Below are 21,468 nucleotides of genomic sequence, written 5' to 3' on the forward strand. Positions count from 1 at the left end.
GGTCTCAAACTCCCGACCTCAGGTGATCTGCCCGCCTTGGCTTCCCAAAGTGCTGGGATTACAGGTGTGAGCCACTGCGCCCGGCAAATTTTCTTTTTCAACAGGGAGGAATTACAAAAATTACTCTGAGTAAGGAAAGGAAAATGCACATGATTACCTGTTACATAATTCAATTTATACAATGTTCAAAAAGATAAAACAAAACATATTTTTAGGTATACATTCATAGATAATAAAAAGCATTTCGAAAAATTCAAAGGAATCATTAACACAAAATTCTGGACAGTGGTGACCTCTGCAGGGAAAGAAGAGAAGGAAGGAAAAGACATGGGTTATATTTTAAGACATAATTTGTAGAAATTACGTATCAGTAATTACGTATCATATAAGTACGTATATATTACGTATATAATATATATATTATATATATATACGTATATATAACTTACAATATATATATAGAAGGTATACGGATTTCTTGCTTTTGCTCTGTACTATTCCAGACAGGAAGAGTGATCTTTCTTTTTTTTTTTTGAGATGGAGTCTTGCACTGTCTCTCGGGCTGGAGTGCAATGGCATCATCTTGGCTCACTGCAACCTCCGCCTCCCGGGTTCAAGTGATTCTCCTGCCTCAGCCTCCTGAGTAGCTAGGATTATAGGCATGTGCCACCACGCCCGGTTAATTTTTTGTATTTTTAGTAGAGACGGGGTTTCACTATGTTGGCCAGGCTGATCTCAAACTCCTGACCTCGTGATCCACCCTCCTTGGGCTCCCAAAGTGCTGGGATTACAGGCATGAGCCACCACGCCCATCCAGGAAGGGTGATCTTTCTTATCCAGAACCAAGAGAATAATCAAAGCTAAAAATTAAGCTAGGAGGAAGAAGAGATTGACAAACCTCAGAAAAAGGTCCAAACGGGTAAGGCTGGGTCTGAGGGAGATTAAAAAAAAAAAAATAGACAAAGCAATACTACACGTATGTAAGTATGGATATATGAAAAAATATATATATATAATGGATTGAAAGGTATCACCTCAAATTCATAACAATAGATTTCTATGGATAGGGAGAGAAGGAGATGGGACTGAGAGGAAAACAGACAAATCTTACCTGTACTTTCTATTTCTAATAAAAAATGTTAATTCTGCAATAGATAAATGTCATTCTTCTATTCTCTGTATTTTTTGAAATACGGAAAAAATTTTATTGTTGAGTATCTATAACAATTTTTTTTTTCTTTTTTTTGAGACAGATTTGCTTGGTCGCCCAGGCTGGAGTGCAGTGGCGCGATCTTGGCAAGCTCCACGTCCCAGGTTCATGCCATTCTCCTGCCTCAGCCTCCCGAGTAGCTGGGATTACATGCGCCTGCCACCACACTCAGCTAATTTTTGCATTTTAAGTAGAGATGGGGTTTCACCATGTTGGCCAAGCTGCTCTTGAACTCCTGACCTCAGGTGATCCGCCTGCCTTGGCCCCCAAAGTGCTGGGATTATAGGCGTGAGCTACCGCAACCAGCCATATACTTGTGTTTTTAAAATGCAAAATTTATATGTGCCTAGAAAAAAATATTGCAGATTATATCAGTTTAACAGTGATTGTATCCAGAGGACAGGATTTAGAGGACTCTTACATTCTTCATGATAATTTCCTATAATGTTTAAATTTCTTACAATGGGTATATATTACCTGTGTGATTAAAAAAAAAAAAAAAACTTAAGGGCTGGGCATGGTGGCTCACGCCTGTAATCCCAACACTTTGGGAGACCAAGGGGGGTGGATCACCTGAGGTCAGGGGTTCCAAACCATCCTGGCCAACATGGCGAAACCCTGTCTCTACTAAAAACAATACAAAATTAGCCGGGCATGGTGGCACATGCCTGTAATCCCAGCTACTTGGGAGGCTGAGGCAGGAGAATCGTTTGAACCCGGGAGGTGGAGGTTGCAGTGAGCCGAAATCACACCACTGTACTCCAGCCTGGGCAACAAGAGCAAAACTCCATCTCAAAACAAACAAACAAAAAACAGAAACAAAACAAACAAAAAAAAACTTAAACCCCCACCTTTGCAATAAATGTTATTCTTCCCTTTGTCTTAAAAAAATGTTTACAATTTGATTCTCTATTAAAGTTTTTGTAAGGGACATGGTGTTTTTTTGTTATTGTTTTTTGGGTTTTTTCCCCCATGTTGAAGGAAGTGTTTTTATTATTCTGTAATTTTTTTTTTTTTGAGATGGAGTCTCCATGCTGGAGTGCAGTGGCACGATCTCGGTTCACTGCAGCCTCCGACTCCCTGGTTCAAGCAACTCTCCTGCCTCAGCCTCCCATGTGCCACCATATCCAGCTAATTTTTGTATTTTTAGTAGAGACAGGGTTTCACCATGTTGGCCAGGATGGTGTAATTTTTTTTAACTGAAAAATATTAAGGTTCCTTTTTTTAGCAAGATTTTTTTTTTTTAAATACCCAGGAAGATAATCCACTAGATATTCTTTTTTACTCATCATAAACTCTGTTAACTTTTTCTCCTAAAGAATCTTCTTGTATAATCATATGTTCCTAATATTTCATATTAAAAGTATTTTCATTGATAGGAGCAAGGAGTTACATTTTTCTTGTGGTGTCTTAAATATTCTGAATATTTGTTTGCTCTGACTTGCATTTTAAAACAAGCTTTTTATAGGTGGAAAGCAAATATAGAGTTATCAGTCCAAAAGAGTATTTTGTTTCTTCACTTAAGAAAACTAAACAATTACAAACAAGGTCTAAAGAAAAACATTTCACCATAACAAAAGTGTTTTCTTCTAAGAAACAAATGAAAAGCAAAGTTTGTTTTCAGGTGATTGTTAAAACTTACTAATCATGATAAATAACAACTATTGCACTTCCTGGAAGTTTCTTCAAAACTAAACTAAAAGGACAGGCAGTTTTAATTAGCCATTGGGCCTGGGACTGCAAAATACTAATCTATACTTTTTTCAATCCAGAAATATTTATCCCAGGACACCAGGCGCATCAGGGTGTAAAGCGGGACTATACATTAGAGTTAGAGGTAGGAGCAAAGCCAATATGTCAGAAGGGTCAGTGGCAAGCAATTCTTGTCCTTCCATTCTTTTTTTCTTCCACAGTCCTTTATACTACAGTTTAGAAGAGGACTGTTAAAAGGGATGAAAACAACCATAAAGAGGAAAACATAAAATTTATTTTATTTATTTATTAATTTTTTTTTTGAGGCAGAGTCTTGCTCTGTTGCCCAGGCTGGAGTGCAGTGGCCAGATCTCGGCTCACTGCAAGCTCCGCCTCCCGGATTTACGCCATTCTCCTGCCTCAGCCTCCCGAGTAGCTGGGACTACAGGCGCCCGCCACCTCGCCCGGCTAGTTTTTTGTATTTTTTAGTAGAGACGGGGTTTCACTGTGTTAGCCAGGATGGTCTCGATCTCCTGACCTCGTGATCCGCCCGTCTCGGCCTCCCAAAGTGCTGGGATTACAGGCTTGAGCCACCGTGCCCGGCCGGAAAACAAAATTTATAATGCAATAGTTCAGAACAATTTAAAAGGAATAGGACACAGCAGCAAACTCCTAGAAGGCAACTGCAGTTTCAGTCACTACCATTTTGAGAACTGACTCCCATATCCTTTTTCTTTTCTCATCTTTGTTCTTTTCCACCTTCTGTTACTCTCAGCTCTTCCTATCTTCCCCAACTTTGCCCAGTTGTAAAAAAAAATCAACAAAATCTGACCTACATCTCAACAGTATCCACCTCTGCTATATTTTTCTATTATGGAATCTCCTCCTTCCAGGAGAAGGCTTTATCTCAATTTCAAAGCAATCTGCAGTAGTCAGGATTCTAAAGTGACTGACTCACAGCCAGAAATGGTTGGAAATCCTCTGACCTACTAAAAGAAAGAAAGAACTATAAAAAGAGCTATATCCACTTACCACGAACCTGCTTTTTTATTTCTTTGGCGGAATCCAGCCACGTCTGTAAAAAGAAGAAAAGGCATTCACACAGAGCTCCAAAACACATAAACAACAGGGTACTGGAAGCTGGATCACTGACTATCTTCAAATAGTGCCTCTAGATCAACCTGCATTTCCTTTGATAGTCTTTGCATTAATTTCACAAAGCATAGTGATTTTGAGCAGACAAAAAGGGACCCCGACATTTGGACTGAATATTAGCTCCACTACTTCCTGGCTGAGTGACTTTAGGAAATCTGTACCTCAGTTTCCTCATCTATAAAATGAGATATTGGTAGTACTGCCTACTTCATAGTGTTACTGTGAAGACACAATGAGTTAATACATGTAAATACATTAGTAAACAGCAAAAGCTAAGTAAGCTTTGGTTATTTATATTATTCTATAAAGACTAGTAGATAGCTACAACCAGAATTAATTGACAGCATCCACATTTTATTTTCTTCTCCAACCCTGACCTTTGGTCACCTTCAAGTTTTTTCTTTTCTTTTTTTGAGAAGGAGTCATGCTCTGTCGCCCTAGCTAGAGTGCACTGGCACAATCTCAGCTCACTGCAACCTCCGCCTCGCGGATTCAAGCAATTCTCCTGACTCAGCCTCCCACGTAGCTGGGATTACAGGCCCTCGCCACCACACCTGGCTAATTTTTGTATTTTTAGTAGAGATGGGGTTTTGCCAAACATGTTGGCCAGGCTGGTCTCAAACTCTTTTTTTTTTCTTTTTTTTTTGAGTCAGAGTTTCACTCTTGTCACCCAGGCTGGAGTGCAATGGTACAATCTCGATCTCAGCCCACTGCAACCTCCGCCTCCCTGGTTCAAGTGATTCTCCTGCCTCCACCTCCCGAGTAGCTGGGATTACAGGTACGTGCCACCATGCCCAGATAATTTTTGTATTTTAAGTAGAGATGGGGTTTCACCATGTTGGTCAGGTTGGTCTCCAACTCCTGACCTCAGGTGATCCGGCCGGCTCGGCCTCCCAAAGTGCTGGGATTATAGGCATGAGCCACTGTGCCTGGCCAAAGTTTTCTGTATCAGCACAGTATTCAGTACATGGCTTGTGCCCAGTTTACTGAATGAATAAATATTTTGTTTTCCTGAACTACTCTTGCCCACGCCAATGTTGTCCTTCACTGTTCTCCCACTCCACTTAGAATCAGCACACCACTAGGCTAGGGCTCCTCAACCCATAGTGGACCATGCAAAATAAGGGCACTGGAAAAGAACCTCACCATTAACATTGTTCATAGATCCCTTTGAGAAATGTTTAAAGACAGAAATTTCTAAATTTCTAGAAATGTTTAAAACATTTTAGTGGAATATAAGATACATATCAAAAAGTACATAAAACATAAGTATAAAGATCAATAAAATATCAATGTGAACATACAAGAATTATAAATTACTAGCACCTCAGGAGCCCCTTTCTTGCCTCTTCCTAATCCCTCCCCTTCCCTTGTCCAAAGATTTAAAATTGAATTTTAGTGGCATTTTATTTATTTATTTAGATAGGATCTCGCTCTGTGGCCCAGGCTGGAGTTTAGTGATGCAATCTTGGTTCTCTGCAACCTCCACCTCCTGGGTTCAAGCAATTCTCCTGCCTCAGCCTCCCGAGTAGCTGGGATTACAGGCGACCACCACCATGGCTGGCTTATTTTTTTGTATGTTTAGTAGAGATGGGGTTTCACCATGTTGGCCAGGCTGGTCTCAAACTCCTGATCTCAAGTGATCTGCCCACCTCGGCCTCCCAAAGTGCTGAGATTACAGGTGTCAGCCCCCGCACCCAGAGATAGTGGTATTTAGAAAAAAGGAGTAAGGTGTCCCCCTCCTCACCCTCTACCAACAAGGGCAGAGCATATGGTGACCATACCATTTGCCCTATTGAAGGAATGGGCTTGAACACCACATCTCTTAAATTGATTATATACTACTTTGACTATTATATAATCATTACAACAGACAATAAACGTAAGAGGACTAGTTTTCTTTTACACTCCCACCACAATTAAACCAGAAAATTAATATACATAAATAAATGCTACATAGTATTAAATTGTTCTAAGGTATAAAAATAAGCACATACTTGTTTAAGCCCTGTCAGAAAGGGGTGACCTGGGTGTTTTCTCCTTAGTCTTTCATTTAGACTAAAGAAAGTTTTAAAAAAGTTGCTGTATTTTCAAAGGCAAAGGAAGACTTTAAAAGCATCAACTGAGTTTCATAAAACCTCTGAGAACCTTGGTTTACACCACGCAATCCAGAACTACTACCACTTTTTACCACTTTGGAGTAGATAGTTCTACCATAGAGGACTCCATGTTTTCCATTATTTTAAGAGAATCTCCCTAGGTAAGCTGAAGCTGCCAAGTTCCTTCCAGGGATTCTATGAGCCATTCTGAGTCTGTGCTAGAATTTCTACTAACTAGACATAGGGAAGGCAAATCCAGTTTTGTGTCAGTCATATAAAGACTGCAGGGTATAAGCTACTATGTACAATAAATTGTTATTGCTTCAATTATCTACACCTCCAAATCAAAATAAAAAACAAAATCTTCTGGAGATAATAAAAATCAATGTGTACAAGAACAGGTACTTTTATGCTCAATTTACATTGTTGAATTCCTAGCATTTTAGTTAGCCAACAAATATTTGAGGAATGCTTCCATGTGCTAGGCACTGTGGTTACAAAAAAAAAAAAGAAACAAAGAAAGATTAAAAACTAGCACTGGTCCTCAGGGAGCTGTCATTCTAATCAGGAGGCAAAAAGAGAACAATCAGTTTGTTCGAGGTGTGATAATTACAATGATAAAAATATGTGCTAGTGCTATGATAGAGCACAAGGTATTCTGAGAGCACAGAGGACATGCACCAAAATGGTTTAAAAGTCAGTTAGGAAATGTTTCTTAATAGAATGTCTGGGGGATCTAAATGGAGCCTTGAAGGACAAATGAGTTAGCCAGGCAAAGAAGAAAAGGAAGTAATTAGAAAGGCACAAAAGTATAAAAGTGACTGCAATACACCTGAGTTGTTGCATGTGGTTCAGCATAGCTGGAGCATAGAGGCAAAGAGGAGAGAGGTAAAACTGAAAAGAACAGTAAGGACCAGACATGGAGGGAGATTATTCCATGCTAAGAACTTAGACTTTATCAAGTTCTTAGCAAGCAGGAGTCATAGAAAGATTTAAAATAAAGGAGTGACATCAATTAGAGAAAGCATGATTGTAGCCAGGGGGACCAAAAAAGACACTGTTGTTCGGAGTGATAACTGTGGTCCAGCAGAGGATAATGGTTAAGGGCACAGGCTTTGAAGTCACACAGTCTTGAATTCCAATCCTGCCTCACCCTCTCTACCATTTAGCAGCTGTGTAACCTTATATAAGACAGTGTTTCTGAGCCTCAATTTTTTCATATGTCTAATTGGGATAAAACTATCATCCTCACAGAGTTATTGTGGGTTGAATTATTTGATGTATACTAAAAGTGCATAGCCAGTATTCAATAAATGGTACTGATATTGATAATCAAAAGGGTCTGATGGGATAAAGTCTATGGGACAGAAGAAAAAAAATTAGGAGTTAAAGCTATTAGGATTTGTGACTAAGTAAATGGGATGTAGGGGAAGGGTGGGCTCATGATGAGGGTTGGTAAGGTAAGTGGTAAAGAATAATTCTCAAGTTGCTGGCTTGGGCAACTGGGTGGATGTGGCACTATTCACTAAAACAGGAAATAAAGGAAAATGAACAAATGTTATAAAGGAGAAAAAATAGCAACAACAAGAAACAACCTACATGTACATCAAACAGTTGAATGAATAAATTGTAGAATAATTTAAATAGGTATATGTTTAAAGTATCTTTGGAAATCCAAGTGGAATATTTCAATAGAAAGCTGTATAAGCAGGTCTGGCACTCAGAAAAGAAATTTGGGCCAGATATACATTTGGACACCTTCCTCATGTAGGTGGTAGATGAACCCATTAAAGAAGATTTAAAAATCACCCAAGGAGTATGTATTAGAGTGAAAATAAAGGGGAACCCTTGGGGAACCCTTGCATTTAAGTGATAGAGAACAAAGAGCTGAGAAGTAAATTGAGGAGACTATAGTGGTAGGAGAAAGACAGGAAAGGCTGGTATCACAGTATCTAAAGGAATAGGAAGTTTCAAGGAGGGAGTAATTAAGATTATCAATACTGCAAAACTGACAAGTAACATGAGGATAAAAAATGTCAGATTTATCTTGGTAAGAGCAGTTTCAGCAGAGCAATAAGGGCAGAAATCAAAATACAATGAGTTATATCCAGTGCAGATGAGAACATGGCACAGCTGAAACTTCCGCTCATTACTCATGAGAGTGTAAACTGGTAACACCACTACAGAAAACTGTTTGATAGTATCACTAAAGCTGAACATATGCCTTCTCTAAAATCCGTCAGTCTCATACCTAGGAACATATCCAATAGAAACGGATATGGTGAGATGTATACCAAAAGGCACCTGTAAGAATGTTCCTAGCAGAAGTATTCATAAAAGCCCCAAACTGTAAACAAGCCAAATGTCTATCAGTAGTAGAGTACATAAAGTGTGGTGTGGTCAAACAATGAAATATTATATTACACAGTAACGAGGCCAGGAGGCTGAAGCAGGAGGATCGCTTGAGCCAGGGAGGTGGAGGTTGCAGTGAGTCAAGATTGTACCACTGCACTCCAGCCTGGACAATAGAGTGAGATCCTGTCTCAAAAAAAAAAAAAAATTATACAGTAATGAGAATGAACTATTGCTATTTAAAACAGCATGAATGAATCTCAAAAACATCATAATGAATGAAACCAAAAAAACCTGACCTAAGAGAAGACACTGTATGATTTTATTTATGCAAAGTATAAAAACAGGCAAAAGTGATTGATGGTGCTAGACATCAGGATGAAGTAACTTTTTTTTTTTTTTTTTTTTTTTTAATTTTGTGATAGGGTCTCACTCTGTTACCCAGGCTGGAATGCAGTCGCACAATCTCGGCTCACTGCAACCTCCACCTCTCCGGCTCAAGCAATCCTCCCACCTCTGCCTCCTAAGTAGCTGGGACTACAGGTGCTCACCACCACACTTGGCTAATTTTTCTGTATTTGTAGAGACAGAGTTTCACTATGTCGCCCAGGCAGGAGGAAGAAGTTACTTTTGATGGGGAGTAGGGAGGAGTAACAACAGATAAAGGGTTGGAGGTAGTGACTGGAAGGGACACAATAGGGGATTTTAGAGTTCTGGTAATGTTCATTTTTCTCATCTTGGGGGCGTTTATAAAGATGTGTTCACTTTTTAAAAATTCTCTGGCCAGGCGCAATGGCTCACACCTGTAATCCCAGCACTTTGGGAAGTCAAGGCAGGCGGATCACGAGGTCAGGAGATCAAGACCATCATGGCTAAAACGGTGAAGCTGTGTCTCTACTAAAAACACAAAAAATTAGCCGGGCGTGGTGGTGGGCACCTGTAGTCCCAGCTACTCGGGAGGCTGAGGCAGGAGAATAGCGTGAACCCGGGAGGCAGAGCTTGCAGTGAGCCAAGATTGAGCCACCACATTCTAGGCTGGGCGACAGAGCAAGACTCCATCTCAAAAAAAAAAAAAAAAAAAATTATTTGGGATATATATGTATGATTTACACCTTTCTTGTGTTATGTTAAACTAATATGCAGTAAGGAAACAGAGAATAATATATGTAAACCAATTTCTCAAAGAGTATGGTTACAGCATGGAAGAAAGGGTTAGAGCTACAGAAAAAAAGCAAGATCTTCAGATGTCCCCTAAAATAGCAATTCTGAATAACCTAGTTCTATCTGAATATTTTCAGTGGTATGGATTCCTTTTGAAGAGTTCATTTTATCAATCATATCTCGAGATTTAAATATATTAACATTTTAAGCAGAACTTAAGCTTGTGCATTAAAAAGAATTACATTCCTTCTCTGGCTTAAAAAACAAGTTTCCAAATAATATAGAGATGAAAAGCGGCAATATCCTGACACAGATATTCATTCATTCAATTGAAGTATTACCTGTCTCCCATGGGTTCTTCTTTCAAAACACCTTCTCACAAGTGGTTTCTTCTACTTGAAATACTCTCTCCCTATTTCTTCATCTGGAAGATTCCTGACTGTCTCTTATAATTCATATCTGTTATTACCTTCTCCAGAAAACCACTTCTGACTCCCCATCTATGTGGGTGTCCATCTTACTGCTATTGCCTAGTCAGTTTGGGAGCTCCATGAGGAAAGAGACTGTCTTTTATAGTTCTGCCCAGCACAAGGCAGATACTATCTGAACAATAAATGTTTATGAATGAATGAACAAAGAATAGATGAATGATGCTACTAAAGTAAACCAGGAGAGATTAATAAAGTTTCAACTAGAGAGATGGCATTTAAAGAGGTAAAATGAATAGGAGCAGGTATAGTTTGGATGTGTATCCCCACCCAAATCTCATGTCAAATTGTAATCCCCAGTATTGGAGGTGGTGCCTGGTGGGAGATGACTAGATCATGGGGGCAGATTTCCCCCTTTGGTGTTGTTCTCGTGATAAGAGTTCTCACAAGATCTGGTTGTTTCAAAGTATGTAGCATCCCACCCCCTCTTCCTCCTGCTCTGGCCACGTAAGATGTGCCAGCTTCCCCTTAGTCTTCTGTCATGATTCTAAGTTTCCTGAGGCCTCTCCAGAAACTGATGCCACCAAGCTTCCTGTACAGACTGCAGAACCATGAGCCAATTAAACCTCTTTTCTTTATAAATTACCTAGTCAGGTATTTCTTTATAGCAGTGCAAGAACAGACTAACACAGGAGCCTTTCATATCTTTTGCAGCATTTACAACCTTAGGTGATAATGTTTTAAAAAAAGAACTCCATTCCCTGAGTTAGTCATCAGCTACCCTTACATGGAGGTCCTAAAACCTCCACACATACACATAAGAGATTTATACAAATCCTTATCTTTTGAGGTAAAAGATTTTTCTACAGCTCCAGAAGTCTACCTGTCTTAACTCAAGGAATAACCATTATTTATGCTGCTGTTAGGATGTTGACTTCAAATCACTCCTCCAAGATATGTTATAGAAACTCTAGAGCACAGGTAATTCTAGGTCTCATTCTTTAAGTACTAAGCTAACACACAAATAATAATAATAATAATAATAAACAAAAAACTACATTTAAATTCACTAGAGGTGTTGACCCAAATCTCTGTAGCAAAAGACAAGATCACAAATGCAGCCTCCCTACTCTGAAAGTATATTTACAAAATTCCCCTTCATCTTTCTAATTTGCCAGAAAATAAAGACACAACCGTGACTGCCACTTGCCTTCAAGGTCAGTCATGAATCAACGAGAAACAATCAATCCTTTCAGATGACTATAAACTAAATTACTCATACTCTTGATTTAATAGTCACCCACTGGTGGTTGCTCTTTGCCTGTGAAGGTGAGCAAAAGACTTCTGGTTTGACTGACGATCTTTTCAGAGCTGATTATCTGACTCTAAAAGTAAGAAAATTCATCCACACAGAAAATGGATGGTAAAGACAATGACTACATACTATTGAATTGAATGTAGTCCTAATTTAAAATTCTCATTATTGACCAGAAGAGCACAAGTTTTCTGCTTACAGATGAAATTTGGAGGGAGGGGGAATTAATGTAAGTGACTTTTCTCCCAAGGAAAAAGTCCTTGATTCATTAGTAAATAATTCTAAGCAGGAATAAAATATAGGAAGCAACTATTTAACAGACAATTTTGATTCATAGTGGCAACAAATCTCTCACAGAGCTATAGAAGTTTGCTTCTGGGCTGGGCACAGTGGCTCATGCCTGTAATCCCAGCTCTTTGCGAGGCCGAGGCAGGTGAATCACCTGAGGTCAGGAGTTCAAGACCAGTCTGACCAACATGGTGAAACCCTGTCTCTATTAAAAATACAAAAATTAGCTGGGTGTGGTGGTGGGTGCCTGTAATCCCAGCTACGTGGGAGGCTGAGGCATGAGAATCTCTGGAATCTAGGAGGTGGAGGTTGCAGTGAGCCAAGATGGCACCACTGCACTCCAGCCTGAAAAAAAAAAAGAGGTTTGCTTCTTATTGCTTTTCCACTTATCTTGCCAGACCCTAGCAATAGGCCCATTATCATGCAGTGAGTAGGAAAAGTAAACAAGCAAGCCACTCCATATGAGGGAAAACTTTCCTCCCTGCTAAATGTACTCAATTGTCTACAAACAAAGCACAAAGCTCTTAATGACAGAAGTTACATATACAAAGGACAAATCTTTACATACACAAAAAGAAGACACCAGAGAATGGAAAGAAAACAGTTCTCTCTCATTGTATTATGGATCACATTTTTTTCTACAACATAAACTAATTCTGTAGAGGAAATAAAAAAACTACAGGTGAAATGGAAAATCAAGGAAAGGTGTAAAAAGCTAAATAAGAAAATAACTTAGGAAGGGGCAGCAGGCAAGGAGCTACAGGAGTAAACTGACTATGCAACTAGAGGATGTCACTCTGCCTTTATGTGCTTCAGTTTCCTCATCTGTAAAATGGGAGGGTGAGCCCCCAAAGCCTGTATAGCTCTATTACCTTCTGTATTTTCAGAATGGCAGAAAACTTAGATGACCATGATTTACTATGAACTTTATGGATTCAATCATTTCACAAGTATCTGTGTACTTCTAGAGAGGGTCTTACCTAGAAATTTGGCTTGACAGTACATATACATGGAATGATAGTGTTAAACAAAAATTATGGAAGGCCATTGTTTTGGTCTAAGCTTCTTCACTGGCTCCAACAGATCAGGCCAAACCAAAATGGAGTCACTCACACTAAATACCACATAATCAAACTGAAACCTAAAGGAAGTGGGTAGATGTTAAACAGACCAGTTTTTCCTGAAAACAGGAGATTCCAGTCTACCTGAGTCAGTTTAACAAGGAAGTCCTCTCTGCTTTAGCATTTAGAAGAAAAATAACGACATAAACTAATCAGCTTTTTCCTATTATTTGGTTTCCTTATTCCTACCTTACAAAACCCACTGTTCTGCCATTGCTTATTGGGAGCCCTCATTCTATTTTGTAGAATGGAGGCTGCCTAATACTTGAATCACAAATAAAAGCCAATTAGATCTTTAACTAAATTTGTGGTGATTTTATCTTTTTCTAATAGATAAAATAAAGCCATATACTCTTGCTAAATACAATCAATTTTAAGTAAAAGATACATTGTTCTTTTGAAGAAAAGAACAGGTAGAATATTCAACCCGAAGGATGCTCCAGAATGCATCTCTAGATTACAACACACAAATCTTTTCTTTTAAAGCCAAGGCCTTAATTGGTAATTTCATTTAAAAACAATAATAGTATCTTTTTTTTTTTTTGCGGGGGGGGGGGGGGGCGGGGGAGATAAGGTCTTATCCCTATCACCCAGGCAAGTACAGTGGTGCACTCATGGCTCGACTTCCCAGGCTCAGGTTATCCTCCCACCTCAACCTACTGAGTAGCTGGGACTAGAGGTATGCACCACCACACTCAGTTAATTTTTTCAGTTTTGGTAAAGACAGGGTTTCACTAGCTTCGAACTCCTGGGCTCAAGTGATCCGCCTGCCTCTACATCCCAAAGTGCTGGGATTACAGGTATGAGCTACTATGCCCAGCCAATAATACTATCATAATAATAATACCTTATTTTTATTGAATGCTTACTATATGTCAGGCATGATTCCACACGCTTTCATATAGATTATCTCATTATCATTCCCATTTTACCAATGGGAAAACAGGACAAGTAACTTATCTAACTTGCAACTAGTATGTGGCAAAGCTATTCTCTCAAGTGTAACAATGTGTCTCACTTTTTCAATAAACATTTGTTGAAGGCCTACCACATTACGGCCAGGCAATATGCTAAATAACATTCTTTAGGAAATCAGTCTGGTAAAAAATAGATGTGGGCCCAGAATAATAGATGAAAATCAACCCACACCAAGATATATAATTGTGAACTCTCAACTTTATAAGGACAAGAAAAAAGAAAAGATCATACTCACTTGATTGTGTAAAGGAGGAGGGAGAGGAACAAAAGTCATTTAAGATCAAAAATCAAAATGGCTCTGGCCCTTTCAAGAGCAACACTGGAAACTAGAAGACAATGAAGCAATGCCTTCAAAATTCTGAAGGCAAATAATTTCAAGCCTAAAATCCTATACCCTGGCCGGGCGCGGTGGCTCAAGCCTGTAATCCCAGCACTTTGGGAGGCCGAGACGGGCGGATCACGAGGTCAGGAGATCAAGACCATCCTGGCTAACACGGTGAAACCCCGTCTCTACTAAAAAATACAAAAATCTAGCCGGGCGAGGTGGCGGGCGCCTGTAGTCCCAGCTACTGGGGAGGCTGAGGCAGGAGAATGGCGGGAACCCGGGAGGCGGAGCTTGCAGTGAGCTGAGATCCAGCCACTGCACTCCAGCCTGGGCGACAGAGCGAGACTCCGCCTCAAAAAAAAAAAAAAAAAAAAAAAAATCCTATACCCAACAAAATTCACAATCAAATGTGAAGGCAGAATAAAGCCATCTTTTCAGACATGTAATGTCTCAAAAAAATTGCATCCCATGTACCATTTCTGAGGAGTAGCACTCTATCAAAACACAAGGAAAAGCAAGGATAAAGGAAACAAAAATAACATCACAGGAAAGAGGCAAAGCACATCTGCAGGATGATAGTGATGGGAGATACCCGGGACAGCTGTGTACAAAACAGACCGTGATACCCATCCAGACTAGACAACTGTGACTTAAGAGACAACTGTGACTTAAGAGACAGCATTATTTATTTATTTATTTATTTATTTATTTATTTATTTATTTTTGAGACAGGGTCTCACTCTGTTGCCCCAGCTGGAGTGCAAAGGTATGACCTTGGCTCCCTGCAACCTCTGCCTCCTGGGTTCAAGTGATTCTCATGCCTCAGCCTCCCGAGTAGGTGGGATTACAGGATTGTGCCACCATGCCTGGCTAATTTTTGTATTTTCAATAGAAATGGGGTTTCACAATGTTGGCCAGGCTGGTCGTGAACTCAGGTGATCCACCCAGTTCAGCCTCCCAAAGTGCTGGGATTACAGGCATGAGCCACCACACCCAGCCAAGAGATAGCACATTAAGGAAGGCCTGCCATCACTAAGGTGTTTTTGCTACTGTATTGACCCTTTAACTTGACAATCCTAAGGTAAATCTTCCCCAGATTCATTTTTGTACAAGATTTACCCAGGCCATGTGCTAATGAAGTTCTTACTTTCCCTTCCATGCTCTGCTTCTGAGATCAGCTAAGGACTCTTGTTTTAATAAAACAAAACAAAACAAAACAAAACTCTGTTTTGACTTACTTCTGAGCTGGAGGTTGACCATAATAAACTTAGAAGCATAAAATATAGAGTAGCCCATTCCCTTTGACGATGTTCCTGCTGGATGTCCTATAAGAACCTGGTCCATACAGACCTGTCGATGCCCTGACTATGATAAGGCCTATATTTCCCAGGATTCACTTGCCCATTGACTTCCCAAGTAGGGGCTCTTATAAACTATCAGGGAAGTTGAAGCCAGATTATGATTCAGAGGTATCAACTTTTCTTTTCCAAAAATACTTACCGGGGACAATAATGCACTTTTCTGACACAGCCAGGTTTGTACTTTGTTATTAAGCTTTTATATTAAGCACTTTTAACAACACTTTACACCTAAATATGTAAGTGAACATAAATAAAGCAATTTAACATTTGCTCTTTAAAAACTAATTACGGTCGGGCGCAGTGACTCACGCCTGTAATCCCAGCACTTTGGGAGGCCAAGGCGGGCGAATCGCCTGAGGTCAGGAGTTCAAGACCAGCCTGGCCAACATGGTGAAACCCCATCTCTACTAAAAATACAAAAAATTAGCCAGGCGTGGTGGTGCATGCCTGTAATCCCAGCTACTTGGGAGGCTGAGGCAGGAGAATCGCTTGAGCCCAGGAGGTGGAGATTTCAGTGAACACAGATCACGCCATTGCACTCTAGCCTGGGTGACAAGAGTGAAGCTCCGTCTCAAACAAACAAAAACTAATTACAATAGTGGCAAGGCACAGTGGGCCATGCCTATAATTTAGCACCTTTGGGAGGCTGAGGCAGGAGGATTGCTTGAGCCCAGGAGTTCAAGACCAGCCTGAGCAACATAGTGAGGCCCTGTCTCTACAAAACATAAACATTTAAAAATTGGCCAAGCATGGTGGTGCGTGCCTCTGGTCCCAGCTACTCGGAAGACAGAAGTGGGAGGATCGCTTGAGCGTGGAAAGCACGGACTGCAGTGAGCAAGATCACACCACTGCACTCTAGCACAGGCAACAGAGTGAGACCCTGTCTCAAAAAAAAAAAAAAAAAAAAAGGGAAAACTACTATAAAGAAAATAAACTTGGTGACAGGACAGAATATAAATCCCAACAATGGTGAAAATTTTTCAGTGTAACTGAAAATTTTTGTCCCAACGTGGGCCCTAGAAGCTCAACTGTAAGCGGAAATTATTTCTTCTGCTGAATGGCTTTAGATGAGTCAGCTTCTAGAAATGTAAGTATGCTTGGATCACAGAAAAAAATATTTCCAGCCATATTTTGTAGATGTAGGTACTCGGTGACTTTACATGCCAAATTAAAGGATTGTTAATTACTCTCAAATCAATTTTGGTTTTCTCCCCCACAATGTAACTATTCAATTTCTGGGAATCAAAATTATCTCACTGAGTTTACAGAAAACGCTTTTCAGAGTATTTCCCTTGATTCCTGGGAGAATTTTCTTTCTTTCTTTTTTTTTTTTTTGAGACGGAGTCTCGCTCTGTCGCCCAGGCTGGAGTGTAGTAGCGCGATCTCGGCTCACTGCAAGCTCCGCCTCCCGGGCTCATGCCATTCTCCTGCCTCAGCCTCTCCAGCTGGGACTCTGTAGCTGGGAATACAGGCAGCCACCACCGCTCCCGCCACCACGCCCGGCTAATTTTTTGTATTTTTAGTAGAGACGGGGTTTCACCGGGTTAGCCAGCATGGTCTCAATCTCCTGACCTCGTGATCCGCCCACTTCGGCCTCCCAAAGTGCTGGGATTACAGGTGTGAGCCAACGCACTCGGCCAATTCATGGGAGAATTTTCTAGCTCACAGTTGTAGAAAGTTTTTCACTGTAGTTTTGAGGGCATTGTTTTGTTTTTAAATTAACTTCAATGTTCCCTTACTAATAGGAAATGGTTTCAATTAAGGCTAGAATTTTTTAAATTATTCATTGAAAAATTATAGTTGTATATATTTATGGGGCAGAAAGTGATGTCATGATTTTTTTAATACTATGTGAAATGATTAAATCAAATGAATCATACTATCCATCATTTCAAATATTTGACCTTGTGATGAGAGTATTTGAGATTTACTCTCTTCACGATATTGAAATGTACAGTACTCAAATATTAGCTATATTTACCAGTACAAGCTAGTTTGGGCCTTAAGGGAGACAAAGTAAAGGTTAAGTCTTTAAAGAATAATATTAACCTAGTGCTCAAACACAGTTCTGTTTGAGTTAGTAGTCATTCATAGAAGGAACAAATTTTTGTAAACTACTAGGTATATTCTACAAATAGACTTTGTTTAGGCAAAGGATAATTCCATGTCTTCTAGTTTGCATTATCAAAGTCACACAATCTAATCTACAGTTTGCAGATGTTAAAGGCTGCTGCCCTTCAACTTTTCTTAATACACTTAAATTATCTTGGAGAAAGGATGAACTTTAATGGCTTAAATTCAGTGTCTACAAGACTCCAGGATCCCCCCGTTTACACCCACCCCCCAACCTGGCCATATACGTCTCCAGATTCATCTGTTACTCTATTCCTCATACCCTGTGTTCACCTAGGCTAGATGGCTTTCAGTTCCTGAAATGTCACTCTCTCAACTCCAGTTCTTACATAAGCCATTCTCTCTCCACCTCACTTGCCCATTTTATCCTTCAGGTCTCTCTTAGCTAAGGCATCACCTCCTCAGAGGAGACTTCCCGGGCCATACTCTCCCCTGACAACCTGTATTTCCTTTTGTATAGTGCTCATCAAACCAGTAATTAATGTTATCTTCGTAATAAGCAGGGACTACGTCTACCTTATTCACAGCTGCGTCCATATCATCTAGTACAGCACCTGCAAATACTTGTTAAACTGGACTAAAGCTTTCATCATTAGATTTATGTTAAATATTTGCAATTTTCAATTAATCGGCCCAGGAAATAATTCAAGTATTCTGAGGTGAAATACCTGACTTTAAACCTTTCTTCCCTCCTCCAAGTCCTTAACCTTTCTTCCCTCCTCCAAGTCCATTCTTTTATTTCCTTCAAAAGTTAACAACTACTTTCCTTTTAGGTTGGAGGAAATGTCAGATTCATCGTTATGACTGTTTCAATAATATTGGGATTTTATTCTGTTTCATAATGTTGCTTTCAAATTATAATTATATTTAATTATATGTCATTATAATATTAATAACAGATCATCCATTCAACAAATATTTGTTATAAACCTCCTATGCATTAGATACAATACCAATTGCATAATATATTAAGTTATTGACATCTACAGTACTTGCTAATCAGTGCATACCTCTTTACTTTCCTTGCCTTTTAAAAACATATAATATATACTTTATTTCAATGATGAAAGAATACACCAGCAATGGTCTTTTCTTTAAAATGTTAATTCTAGAAGAAAAACAGCAGGAAAATCTAACAAATAAGAATGGACAGGAATAACTCTAAGAATACTGGCTTAGAGAAGCAGGTATAAATACATTCTTAACAACAAAAGAATTAAAACAATTTTTTTGTCAGCTTCTTAAATTGCAAGCAGTCTCCTCACCTTAGAGGTTGTGTTATCCCAAATGGCTAGACCAAAATAGTCTTCTTCCAAAAGATTGAGATGCTCACATACTCGTTTAAGCAAATCTTGTCCCTTAGCATGTTTCTGCAAAGATATACGTGTCTTAGTTGAGTTCAGGTTTCTTCTTCTTTTATTTTTTTCCCAGAAGAGATGGGGATTCACTCTGTTGCCCAGGCTGGAGTGCAGTGGCCTGATCATAGCTCACTGCAGCCTCAACCTCCTGGGCTCAAGTGATCTTCCCGCCTCAGCCTCCAGAGTAGCTAGAACTACAGATATGCGCCACCATGCCTGACTAATTTTTAAAATTTTTTGTAGAGACAGTCTTATTACGTTGCCTGGGCTGGTTTTGAACTCCCGGGCTCAAGTGATCCCCCCGCCTCAGCCTTCCTGTGTGCTGGGATTACAGGTATGAGCCACTGCACCTGGCCTGAGGTTTCTTCTTATTTCTATACCCTTCATGAAATAAAATAAAATGTCACTTCCCAATTTCTTCTTTTATCTTTGGTTACTAAAAAACTTTCAGGTGGCTACATAGTTTAAGCAGAAAGGATGATTTATAAAATTCCTGTTCTTCAATTTGTCAGTTTACATATGTAATACACATATATTAGATTGGAAATTGTGTTACAATTCAAAGTAAAATTCTACCTTCCTTCCATCTCATATTCCCCATCTCCATCCTACACATCACATTCTTTATTTTTGGTGCAATATTTCCTATAGCATGCTATGAGCAACTCTGTTACTGTGACTACTTAAATTACTGAATCAACTGTCCAGAGTGACATTTAATTGTAGCTGTGGAAATCATTAGACTGTATCATTTTCAGACCAAATGTCCCAAAGAAAATGAGCTATGCCTCAACTCCCTACAATATCTTTCAGAAAAATGAATAAAGTAAAATTCTAGATAGCCAACAGACACTACCTGTTGGAGTGGCTCCTTCAGTGGTGCAAGGAATCATTTTCTTAATGTTTCCTAACCTAAAAAGTCAAACCACTTCCAAATTTGGGTTATTTTACTCCTATTTATAGGAAGAAAATATCCTAACTTAAAGACTGAGATTTAGTCAGAAAGTCCTGGCTCCTCCATTTACTAGCTAAACAAGCTGAGTAGATTCAATTAACTTTTCTGAACATTAGTTTGCTCAGCTGTGAAATGGTAAGAATATTTACACTCATCCAACCTCGTTATTGGAATTATTTAAAAATAATCAAATATGTGAATGTCTTCTGAGAAATACATATGAAAATACTTCAAAAAATTAGAATCATTTTTTGGGCAAACATATATGACATGTCCTCCTCTCAGTGAGATGAGTTATTTTTAATGACTATTAATAATTCACAAAAATGTTCATCCATTGTCAGTTTTAACTCATCTATATCAAATCATTTTCTTCTTTTTTCTCCCATGTTTTCATTCTAAATGACAGAAGATGATTTGAAAATGCTTCATGTATTTTCCCTAATCCCTTATTCATAATTCTAAAATCCAAATGGATTTTTGAAATCTAAATTTGGACTTGAACTGTAAAGAGGCTATTTATAATCTTCATTTATCCATCTTAGAATGAATCTTCATATATCTTACCATAGAAATACTATGTTTGATCATGTGGGTGCTGCTACAGACACTGCTGGGTGTATTATAAAATGTGCAGAATATGTACTTATTCCCTTGCTAAACTTCAAAATATTCTGAATTCTAGTTTTTTGTTTGTTTGTTTTTTGAGATAGAGTCTCGCTCCATCGCCAGGCTGGAGTGCAGTGGCATGATCTCGGCTCACTGCAACCTCCACCTCCCGGGTTCAAGCAATTCTCCTGCCTCAGCCTCCCAAGCAGCTGGGACTATAGGTGCGTGCCACCATGCCCAGCTAATTTTTGTGTTTTTAGTAGAGACTGGGTTTCACCATGTTGGTCAGGATGGTCTCAATCTCTTGACCTCGTGATCTGCCTGCCTCGGCCTCCCAAAGTGCTGGGATTACAGGCGTGAACCACCGTGCCCAGCCTGAAAATATTCTGAATTCTAAAACATATCTGTTCCCAAGGGCTTCATATATAAGAGATCCATATCTGGATCTTGGTCTGAATGGGAAGAATGAGTGTAAAATAGCTTTCCCCATCTCTAAATCAGTTAGTGCAAGAAGCAGAAAAAGCAGACCCTAAGTCTCTAGTTAGGTGTATAGTACCTGTTTTAAAGTACAATTACATCTTTCTTGATTTCCTTTTTAAACTTAGAGAGTACCTATTAGTAAATATAGCGTAATATTTTAGATGATTTGTGCTTGAACATATTTGCATTTGCTCATAAATAAGGTGATTAACAAACAAGGCTGGGTGCGGTGGCTCATGCCTATAATCTTAGCACTTTGGGAGGCTGAGGCGGGCAGATCGCTTGAGCCTGGGAGCTCAAGAGTAACCTGGGCAATATGGTGAGAATCTGTCTCTACGAAAAATAAAAAAAATTAGCCAGGTGTGATGGTGTGTGCCTGTAGTCCCAGCTACTTAGGAGACTGAGGTGAGAGGATCACCTGAGCCCAGGAGGTTGAGGCTGCAGTGAG

General features: G+C 39.4%; 1 protein-coding gene across 37 annotated transcripts in view; it reads right to left on the reverse strand.

Annotated features, from left to right (window-relative positions):
• The window catches only part of EPB41 (erythrocyte membrane protein band 4.1), a 231,276-nt gene that overhangs the window by 105,376 nt on the left and 104,432 nt on the right, over positions 1 to 21,468 (reverse strand). For 35 of the 37 annotated variants that reach the window (XM_073007601.1, XM_073007598.1, XM_073007600.1 and 32 more), the window contains exons 4-5: positions 18,884 to 18,988; positions 3,935 to 3,977 (exon numbers count right to left, since the gene is read on the reverse strand). In XM_073007601.1, coding sequence (XP_072863702.1) covers positions 3,935 to 3,977; positions 18,884 to 18,988 — 148 coding nt within the window. The remainder of the gene's footprint in view (positions 1 to 3,934; positions 3,978 to 18,883; positions 18,989 to 21,468) is intronic. The other 2 variants (XM_037988698.2, XM_007979744.3) reach the window with 1 other exon arrangement.

Source organism: Chlorocebus sabaeus, chromosome 20 (assembly GCF_047675955.1).
Source record: "Chlorocebus sabaeus isolate Y175 chromosome 20, mChlSab1.0.hap1, whole genome shotgun sequence".
Taxonomy (NCBI): domain Eukaryota; kingdom Metazoa; phylum Chordata; class Mammalia; order Primates; family Cercopithecidae; genus Chlorocebus; species Chlorocebus sabaeus.